At 51.8% G+C, this 10712-nt stretch overlaps 1 protein-coding gene across 1 annotated transcript in view; it reads right to left on the bottom strand.

The window, feature by feature from the left end:
- The window catches only part of LOC123172045 (homeobox protein HOX1A-like), a 35378-nt gene extending 28784 nt beyond the window's left edge, over nucleotides 1–6594 (bottom strand). The window contains exon 1 of the mRNA XM_044589089.1: nucleotides 5989–6594. Coding sequence (XP_044445024.1) covers nucleotides 5989–6491 — 503 coding nt within the window. The 5' untranslated portion in view covers nucleotides 6492–6594. The remainder of the gene's footprint in view (nucleotides 1–5988) is intronic.
- Between the last annotated feature and the right edge of the window lie 4118 nt (nucleotides 6595–10712).

The following is a 10712-nucleotide window of genomic DNA, read 5'->3' as shown; positions in this document are numbered from 1 at the left end:
AAAGGGAATGGTGGGGGAGCCAATCTCGGTGGAAGATGTGCCGGAGGTGGAGTGCTTCAAGTGCGGCAGACTTGGACACTACCAATCCAAGTGCACTTTCAAGCCACTATGTGTGCTGTGCAAGGAGGAGGGCCATGCCTCCGCTGCTTGCCCTTCGCGTGGCAAGGCGGTTAAGCTTCAGATTATGGGGAGTGCAATTACGGGAGAGGGCTTCTTTTGTCTCGAATTTGCTGAAGATGCGGAGGAGGAACGGCCGGTGGACCAGAAGGTGGCTAATGCAGCAATCCTCTCGGCGGACCCGGGCAAACTTAACCTAAAGATTCTGAAACAGGAACTCAAGAACATCGTCACGAGTGATTGGGACTGGCAGGTTACGCAGGTGGGCGACGATGACTTCCTGGTGGTGTTCCCCTCTGCGGATCTTTTGCACATGGCCAAGTCAAGTGGAAAACTTTTCCTCCCCTCTCATGACATAACCGCAAGGGTGCGGGACAGACTGTATGAGGTGATCCAACCGATGAGCATGCCGGAAGTGTGGGTTAAGCTTCACGGCATCCCACAAAAACACCGCAGGGAGGATAGGGTCAAGGAAGGCTTTAAGATGCTGGGGCGCCCAATTGTGGTGGATGAAATGTCGCTTATCCGGTTGGGGCCGGTAAGGATGAAACTTTCTTGCAAGGCACCAGAGAAGTTGAATGGCACGATGGAACTTTGGTTTAACCATGAAGGGTATCAAATTAAGGTCGAGGTGGAACGGCCGAACCCGCATAGGGGTGTGGGTGGCGCGGGGTCGGGTGTGGGGGGCTCGGGCTCGGGCTCGGGCGCGCCCCAGCCTCCACCCCCACCCAAAGAGGGGGCCACGGATCCGGCGGGTCCTTGTGTTGACAAAGGCAGGTCAGAGGCTGGGCAGGACTCTGGGCAGCAGCGTTTGGATGTGGTTATGGGAGGGGAAGAAGAGGATCTCGAAGACAGCATGCTGGACACCTCCATTGACACAGAGACATGGAACCAGTTGGGCGTGATGGAAGGGCAGGCGATGGTGGTGGCGACCCAGGACACGGCAGTTAGCGGCCCGAACCTGGCGCGTGACTTGGCAGGTGCCTTTGACGAGTACGGATCCAACTTACCGCAGCTGCTACCTACACCTCGCCCCTCTTTGGTCCTGGCATCGGGGACAGTGGTTGGCGCAGGGCTGGAGGGGGGGAGGACTGCAATTCCCTCCTCTCCGTTGGCGGCGCAGGCCGGGGTTGCTGAGCTCAACAAGGATAGCCCTACTCCTAGCTCCGGAAAGCGGGGCTCCGGGGGAGCGGGCAGGCCGCCCAAGAAGACGGCGGGCAGGAAGCCGGGTCCCAAGACCGCGGCTCAGCCTGCTGCAAGCATGGCGGCGTCCCTGCGTGGCGAGCTGGGGTCGGAGTTGGCGGCGGGTGATGTGGGCTGCAAGGCCAAGCGCTCCAAGGCCACGCTGGTGGCGACGCGGGAACCAAGCACTAGGGCGAAGGCTAAGCTGGGGGATCTGTCTTCTCTGGAGAGCGCGAAGCTGAGGGTAGCGGACAAGAACTTGGACGTGTCAGGTAACCCCCTTCCCTCTTTTACAATTCTCAGCGCGTTCTCAGACGACCATCTTGCGTCGATTTTACTTGATAGTGGAGTGGAGCTGGGGTCTAGCTCTGCTGATATTATCTCGTTAGTCCGGGCGCGTGAGGAGGCTCAGGCTGCCTTGGCCGAGGCGGCAGCGCGTTGCCAGGCCTCGGATGCACAGGAAAACTGCCCAGGGGGGCAGTTGGTGGTGGTGGTGCCAGAAGGGGAAGCAGATCCGAGGGAAGGCTCTGACTTACCCTCTTCCAGTCGTGTGCCTGCTAGGAAGCGCGTGCAAAAGGTGGTGAGCTCACGAGGAGTTCGCCTCCGTAACCGAGTGTTGTAATGCGATTTTTATTCTGGAATATTCGGGGTTGTGGGCATGTAGGGCGTCGCACGCAGCTCCAGGAATATATGGCCAAGGAGCGCATCGATATAGTTTCGTTACAGGAAACCATTAAGGCCGACTTTGCGCATAGGGATCTTCTGGCGATTGATCCTTTACAGCGGTTTAACTGGCGCTGGGTGCCTTCTGCGGGCCATTCGGGTGGCCTGCTCATGGGTTGTAATGAGGACGTTTGTGAGGTCCTGGCGTGGGATTTTGGGGTTTTTTGCATTATGGCCACGGTTAGGCAGCGGGCTTCGAACCTGGTGTGGGCTGTCATTGGGGTTTATGGGCCTGCGGATCACTCGAGGTCGGCAGGCTTCCTAGATGAGGTTTCCGCGATGGTAGGGGCCAAGCGGGCAGCGAACCTCTCGGTCCTTGTGGGAGGAGATTTTAACTTGATCCGAGCGGGGTCGGATAAGAACAATGGCAATGTGGACTAGGCTAGGGTGTCCCTTTTCAACGATGCTATTGCGGCAGCCTCGCTTCGGGAGGCTGCTCGGACCGGAGCGAGATTTACGTGGACCAACAAACAGCTCCGCCCGATTAGGTCAGTTCTTGATCGTGTCTTCTTCACCCCGGAGTGGGAAGCGCTTTTTCCGATGTGCTCTTTAGTGGCCGAAACTAGGATCGGATCTGATCACATCCCTCTGATCTTTGCCTCAGGGGAGGAGCAGAGGCGCCGTAGCAGCAGATTCTTTTTCGAATCTGCCTGGTTCGAAGCAGAGGGCTTCGAGGCCATGGTGCATGAGCGGTGGGCGGCCATTGTGTCGCAGGTGGGCCCCCAAAGGGGCCCGGCTGAGTTTTGGTCGGCGGCGGCAGCTAAGCTCCGCGCTTTCCTTAGGGGATGGGGAGCAAATTTTGGTAGCGAATCCAAAAAGGAGCGGGCCAAGATTTTGGCCCAAATAGCAACGCTTGATGCGGACGCAGATGTGCGCATGTTCTCCGAGCAGGAGTGGGCTCTGCGATATCGCTGGAAGAACAAGTGCTCTCCATCCTGAGAGCGGAAGAGGAGTACTGGCGCCGTAGGGGCGGCATCAAGTGGGTGACCAAAGGTGACGCAAACACAGGGTACTTCCATGCATTCGCCAATGAGAGAAAACGTAAAGGTTCTATTCTACGCCTTAACCACGGGGATAGGGTTTTGATCACCCAGGCAGAGATTTGCAATCACATTTATGATTTCTTCATTGGCCTGTTGGGGACGGCTGAGGAGAAGCAGCTCTGCCTTCGGGAGGATTTGTGGGGTCCTCACGAACGGGTTTCTCAGGAAGAAAACGCAGGACTTGTCTTGTCTTTTCTGCCGGAGGAGATTGATCGTGCGCTGTCTCCCATGAAGACGGGCACGGCCCCGGGGCCTGATGGGTGGCCGGTGGAGTTCTTCAAAAAATTCTGGCCTAGCCTAAAACATGTGTTCCACGCAATTATCAATGGCTTCGCGTTGGGACAGGTGGACCTGGCTCGTTTAAATTTTGGGGTGATTAGTCTTATCCCCAAAGTTAAGGGCGCAGACAGCATCAGGTTATTTAGGCCTATCACGCTCATTAATGTGCCATTCAAGTTGTGCGCCAAAGCCTATGCTGTCAGACTGACTCCTATTGCTCAAAGGGTGATCAGTAGGAGTCAGACTGGGTTCATCAAGGGGCGCAATATATTGGAGGGACCAGTGACGCTTGCAGAGATCGTGCATGAGCTTAAACGTACGAAAGGGCAAGGAGTATTGCTCAAACTTGACTTCGAGAAAGCCTATGACCGCATGAGCTGGGAGTTTGTGCGGGAGGTGCTGCTCAAAAAGGGTTTTGACGTAGGCTTTGTTCATAGGATGATGCACTTGATTAGCTGTGGGAATACAGCGGTGTCGATCAACGGGGAGATGGGTAAATTTTTCCGTAACAAAAGGGGTCTTCGGCAAGGAGACCCTAGCTCCCCTTTGATCTTTAACTTTGTGGTAGACGCACTTGCTGCGATGGTCGCGAGGGCCCGAGGGGCGGGTCACGTGAAAGGCGTAGTGCCACACCTCATCCCAGGGGGGGTGACGCATCTGCAATACGCGGATGATACAATGCTGTTATTTCAGCCTGATGATCACAGCATCGCTACTATCAAGCTGCTCCTCCTAGCTTTTGAAATGCTATCAGGGCTCAAGATTAATTTCCTCAAAAGTGAGGTAATTATAATGGGATTGGACCAGCTCGAACGTGTCCGAATAGCCAATCTCCTTAATTGTAAACTAGGGAGTTTTCCAATTAAGTACCTAGGGCTACCGATCGCGCCTAAAAACCTTACCATCTCCGAATGGGAACCGCTGTATGGTAAGGTTGCCAATAGGGTTAGCCCATGGCGGGGACGCTTTATGTCTTCGGCGGCTCGGTTAATTCTTACCAACTCGAGCCTGTCTTCCCTCCCTCTTTTTACGATGGGGATGTTCTTGTTAGCTGATGGGGTGCATGGGAAGTTAGATACGCCGCGCTCAAAATTCTTTTGGGAAGGAGCGGGTCACAGAAGGAAATACCATATATTAAAATGGGCGGCAAATGGGCGGCGGTCTGCCGACCTAAGAAGCATGGTGGGCTAGGGATCACTAATTCTAAACTTATGAACGTGGCGCTGCTATCAAAATGGTGGTGGAAGCTAGCGGCTAAGGAAGAGGGTCTGTGGGCAGACCTTCTGTGGGCCAAATACTTTCCGGACGGGGATGTATTTAACGCCAAGGCTTCGGGCTCGCCGTTTTGGAATGGGCTCCAGGCGGTTAGACCAGCCTTCTCGCTGGGGGCGAGATTTGAGGTGAATAGCGGCAACTCGACTAGGTTCTGGTTGGATCGCTGGTTGGGTGACAAGCCGCTTTGGCAGGAGTTCCCGCAGTTATATCAGGTGACGGCGGACCCGCTACTCAGGGTGGGAGAGGCTCTTCGCGCTACGCCGCCTTTGATTAACTTTCGGAGACAGTTGAATGCGGCGGAATTAGCAAGTTGGGGCTTGCTTCAGGCGCGGCTGGAACAAATTTTGGTAAATCTAGATGAGGATACGGTTTCTTGGGACCTCTCCGTGTCTCGGAAATTCTCAGTGAAGTCCCTTTACAATAAGCTGACAGAGGGCACTGCGTTGGATACTGCCAGGAACCTTTGGAAGGCTAGGGTGCCGTTAAAGATTAAGATCTTTATGTGGCAGTTATTTCGCAATAGGCTTCCGACGGCGGAGAATGTAGCTAAACGGAATGGGCCTTCGGACGGGACGTGCGTGGTATGTGAGTCGCTAGAGGACGCGAACCACGCCAAGTTCCAATGCGCTCTGGCCCGCTTTGCCTGGAGCGCGGTGCGACAGGTTTTCCAACAGAATTGGAATCCTAGCACTGGGTCTGAGCTGCTGGCTATTTTACAGGCACAGAGGGGTGCCAAGGCCAGGATCTTATGGACCTGCGTAGGGGCCTTACTCTGGTCCCTTTGGACTGTGCGTAATAAAATGACTATGGAACATAAGTTTCCTTCCAATCCTACTGATGTTATCTTCAAATGCCATTTATTTTTACAGAGTTGGGCACCGCTGGGGAAGCAAGGTGATGCAGACCATTTGAAGAGCACTATGGAGAAGATCGCTACATGTATCCCAAGGCTGCGGCAAGCGAATTGAAGTGTATCTTGTTCCTCTAGGGTCTTGTTTGTGAGCTAGAGTGGGTCGGGTCCCCTCTTAGTTTGTTGGTTTCATTATGGCGTGCGTGGCTGTTGTAGCCTATTGAGACTGTGGTGTTATGTGTGGTATGTGGCGTGCAAACCTTGGATGCTGCCTAAGTGGCTTTATTAATTTAAAGTCGGACGCGTCTAGCGTCTTCGTTCCAAAAAAAAAAAGCTTGGGTGCAAAAAGAAAAATGCACCTTTCAATCCGGATATGTTTTTTTCTAACTAAAACACCATACGGAAGGGAATGGAAGGAGTAATATTAAATGAAATATTGGCTACAAATGCAATCGTGAATTAAGGATTGAGAAGATGCCAGCAAACGAAATCAAATACGTGAACAAAGTGGGGACAAACCTTTGTTTTTTCCAGCCTTCGCTGGCATACACTTCAATAAAATGTTTCTGATAGTTCATCCGACTCGAAATGTTTCTAATTTGATTACGAATTTTTGATAACCCATCATTGGGACCAGTCTTTGTTGGCCTATCCCTCTTTGTTCTTTTACCAGATGGTTTTACTAGAGTGTGCACATCGTCGCAAAGTGGCTTCTTCGCAGCTCTTTCAGTTGGAGTTTGCGCAGCGTCAATAGGTGACTTATCTGCAACTGATCTAGAACGAAGAACCCTTCTAGTATTCTCAGATGACCTCAAAGGATAAGTTGTACTCAACAATACTCGGGAGCCTTTCCTTCCCCTGTTAGCCGCCCTCTTGAAATTTTTCCTTTCCCCCGATAGCGATGTGTATGGAAAAGGAAAACCGTGACACTTCTCAAGGGTCTCAGGGTGAAGGCTACAGTTGGCAAAATTCGGAGTCTCAATAATGTCCTCAGCAGAGCCACAAATATTGTTTTTATCCATCGGATGGCAGCCAAAAATTATTTGATTCTAGTTAAAAAGAAGAAGACGGCTTCAGAGAATTGTCTTCTTGCCCGCAACAGAATAGGGATCTCAACGTAGTCAGATGAACCAGAACCTGGAGCAAGTAGACAAAGTATAATCAAAATTAGTGGCTGTTAGAACTGATCACATATATACAGTATATATAACATATCATTTATCAAACATTGATAGCTAACTTTCCATCTCCATCACCAATACAAGTTATCTTTAGCATGGTACGAAGGTTCAGAGCGATTCACACACATCTATATCACGCATTGTTGCAAAGAATATGCATTAAAATGAACATGCGCTCAAAACCTTAGTAGCCAGGAGGCCCTTATATTTATTTATTTCTTTTGTATTTTCTTTGATACAAATCTGGAGCCCTATGCGCTTTGTACATATATATACACAGCCACCAGGAGCAGACCATAAACAGGACGACTCACCTGAACCAACCTGAGCTATTGGACTCTACAAAATCGTAACCGGAGCAAGTAGTACTCCCTTAGCCTCAAATTACTCGTCTTAGATTTTTCTAGATACGGGTGTATCTAGACACATTCTAGAAAAATCCAAGACGCGAGTAATTTGTGAGGGAGGTCATACTTACTAGCCAAACCAGCACGGACATATGCTAACATGGACAAGAAGTATACCTGGACCTACGTTCATGGACAAGAAGTATACCTGGACCTACGTTCATCAAAATCAATCAAAAGATTACACTAACAACCTGGCCAACGCTATTTTTCGCTCGCCTGCGGATTTCTGGAATTTGCTACGGACAGTGACCAACTTCCGACGGGGATGTTGAAAGCTAACTCGTCGCTTACCCCGTATTAAATACGCCTGATCTACCTGATCTACTAGTATTTTCAGCCGGGCAATCAACCTGATCTACAAATCAGGCCTCCCAATCAATCAATCAACGAAGCCCCAACTCAAACCCGAAACGATAGATCGAACCAATCAAGCTGATCAAGAAATCAAGCTACGAACCAGCGCTACGCGGAATCACGAAGCCCGGGAAGCCTGGGAACCAATCAATCAAGGAAGCCCTGGAAGCCAGAACTCAAACCCGAAACGGCCGATCGAACAGCAGCGCCAGATCGCCACAGATCCATGGCTGTTTGGATTTGTCCGCGGCAGAACTACGAGACAGCAGTGTGGAGAAGGGAGTCGGACGGGGATACTCACCGCGGACTGGGTACCGAGGCGGGCTTGAAGGAAGGAAGGAAGGCGGACTGCCGCTCGAGCCGCCGGCGCCGGCACCGGAGAGGCAGCGATGGTCTATGGCGACGGGGGTGTGGACGGGGAGAGGAGTGTCGTGAGCGATTTGGGCGATTTGAGCGGAAACTGAAATTTTAAGACACGAGGTAGGTAGGTAGGTAGGTGGCGAATGGGTTGAGGCTTCTCAGGCCGGCTAATTTGTACGCACGAGAGAGAGAGTGTAGACGTGGATGCTGGCCCATTTAGGCCTGCCAACAAATTATTTTTCTGGGCAATCAAGGTCACTACGGATCCATCATCACAGAAATAAATCTTCGAGCTTCTGTTTTTAGATGTAATTTTATTTGTGGAGGCCGAGCCGTCACTGGCGAGGCTCATAGTCTAGCTAAGCATTTTCTCTTACTCTCGGTTCGAGGCGCCACGCTTGGTTGGTCAACCCCCATGATCCGAATTGTATCACACCTCGTATGGTTTATCGTCAATAAAGCTTAGCTTATCCCTAAAAAAAACGTAGCAGTTTTTTTAATCTAAAACAATTATGAACAATTACATTTTTTCCTCAAAAAAGCAGCTCCTTATTTTTCATCGGAACAAGGGAAATGATGCTAACCCGTCTGTCTTTGATTTTATGCTGCTCCACACACTACTCGGTGCACTGCTGCCATGTGGGACACACCATATATAGCGGATGCTTTTATTCACGCACAAAACTACCTGCGGATGCTTCTAGCAAGTAGTCTAGTCGGTCACCTCTAGGCTCCAGCAACAGCTAGCTCACCTAGTTTGGGTTCGCTCCAGTATTCACCCTGTACTCCCGACGCCTTTCCTTCCCTCTCCTCTTCCCGCGCTGTCCGCACGACTAGATGCCAAAGCCGGCGATGGCGGCGCTCTTCTGTGTCGTTCTCTTCTTAAGGGCATTGTCGCGGAGAAGTTCCGAACCTCTATCTGTTACCTCCAGGGGAAACTCTAGATCGGATGATCGGATGACGGCGGCGTTACTGCGTCATTCCCCCTTGGGGACGCTAGTCTTGGAGTTGGGAACGGTCTCAAGGGACCAGCGGCAACAACTTTGGTGGAGCGGTGTTTCATCTTATGCATCGACGACTGTCGATCTTGGCGGCGTGGCGTTGTTGAGTCTCGGCGTTCGATGTGTGTAGACGGACTCGTGCAGGAGGATGGCGCTGTCTGGCGTCGTGGTGGTGTCGATGGCACACCTAGCAAGGTCGTGGCATCAGTACCAGCTCTGAAAATGGATCCATGGAAGACGGCGGCGGCGGCCTCTGAGAGTGCGCTGGACTGGTGTGTGCCCGAGACTATGTATATGGCTTGGCTGGGGCGTCCGGTTTTAGATGTTAGACTTAGGTGCGTGGTCCGTTTAGTATTAGGCTCGGACTATCGACACCACTTCATCCTACTTCGAGTCCCGGTAGAGATGGCGGCGATCCGTACACAAGACTTCATGGAGGTTCTTTCAACAGATCTGGGTGAAAACCTTGCGCTCGGCTAGATGCCAAGGCCGGCGATGGCGGCGCTCTTCTGTGTCGTTCTCTTCTTGAACTCATTGTCGCGGAGAGAAGTTCCAGACCTCTATCTGTTACCTCCGGGGGAAACCCTAGATTGGTAGATCAGATGACGGAGGTGCTATTGCGTCGTCTCCCCCTTGGGGGCGTCAGTCTTGGAGGTGTGCACGGGCTCGAGGGACCAGCGGGCAACATCTTTGGTGGAGCGGTGTTTCATCTTATGCATCGACGACTGTGGATCTCGGTGGTGTGACGCAGTGGCGTCTCGACGCTCGATGTGTGTAGATGGACTCGCGTAGCAGGATGGCATTGTCTGGCGTTGTGGTGGAGTCGATGGCAGACCTGGCAAGGTCATGGCGTCAGAACATGCTTTGAAGATGGATAGGTGGAAGACGGCGGCGGGGCCTCTAAGAGTGCGTCGGACTGGTGTGTGCTCCAGACCAGGTTTATGGCTTGGCTGGGGCCTTCGTTTTTAGATGTTAGGCTTAGTTGCGAGGTCAGTTTGTGTATTAGGTTCGGACTATCGGCACACCTTCATCAAGTGGATAGAAGTAGTGACAGATGTTGCCAAGATGGTGCCTTCAGACTTACTGATGTACTAATTATTAAGGTCTTTCTGAATAATTAATAAACTGTCTGCATGGATCAGCCAGATGCAGAGGCCGGGGGTCTTCCTCCTTTAAAAAAAACCCAGATAGCTCACCTCAACGGTTCATTCAGGATTCTTGATACCGTATCCCATGCTTATCTAGAGATGTGAGTTTAGCAAATCGTATTCATCACCAACTAGGTTAGCGACTAAACAACAAAGACATAGTTTGTCCTACGTTATGTTTATTGTTGGGGAACGTACTAATTTCAAAAAAATTGCTACGCACACGCAAGATCATGGTGATGCATAGCAACGAGAGGGGAGAGGGTTGTCCACGTACCCTCATAGACCGAAAGCGGAAGCGTTAGCACAACGCGGTTGATGTAGTCGTACGTCTTCACGATCCGACCGATCAAGTACCGAACGCACGGCACCACCGAGTTCAGCACACGTTCAGCCCGATGACATCCCTCGAACTCCGATCCAGCCGAGTGTTGAGGGAGAGTTTCGTCAGCACGACGGCGTGGTGATGATGTTGATGTTCTACCGACACAGGGCTTCGCCTAAGCACCGCTACAGTATTATTGAGGTGGACTACGATGGAGGGGGCACCGCACACGGCTAAAAGATCAAACAGATCAATTGTTGTGTCTATGGGGTGGCCTTGCCCCCGTATATAAAGGAGCAAGGGAGGAGGAGGTGGCCGGCCAGGGAGAGGCGCACCAAGGGGGAGTCCTACTCCCACTAGGAGTAGGACTCCTCCTATTCCTAGTAGGAGTAGGAGAGGGGGAAGGAAAGGGAGAGGAGGAGAAGGAAAGAGGGGGTCGGCCCCCTTTGCCCTAAACCAACTCA

The sequence above is a fragment of the Triticum aestivum genome, unplaced genomic scaffold, assembly GCF_018294505.1.
Source record: "Triticum aestivum cultivar Chinese Spring unplaced genomic scaffold, IWGSC CS RefSeq v2.1 scaffold3A_scf_1089, whole genome shotgun sequence".
Lineage (NCBI taxonomy): Eukaryota > Viridiplantae > Streptophyta > Magnoliopsida > Poales > Poaceae > Triticum > Triticum aestivum.
This window is presented reverse-complemented; position numbering and strand designations above follow the sequence as displayed.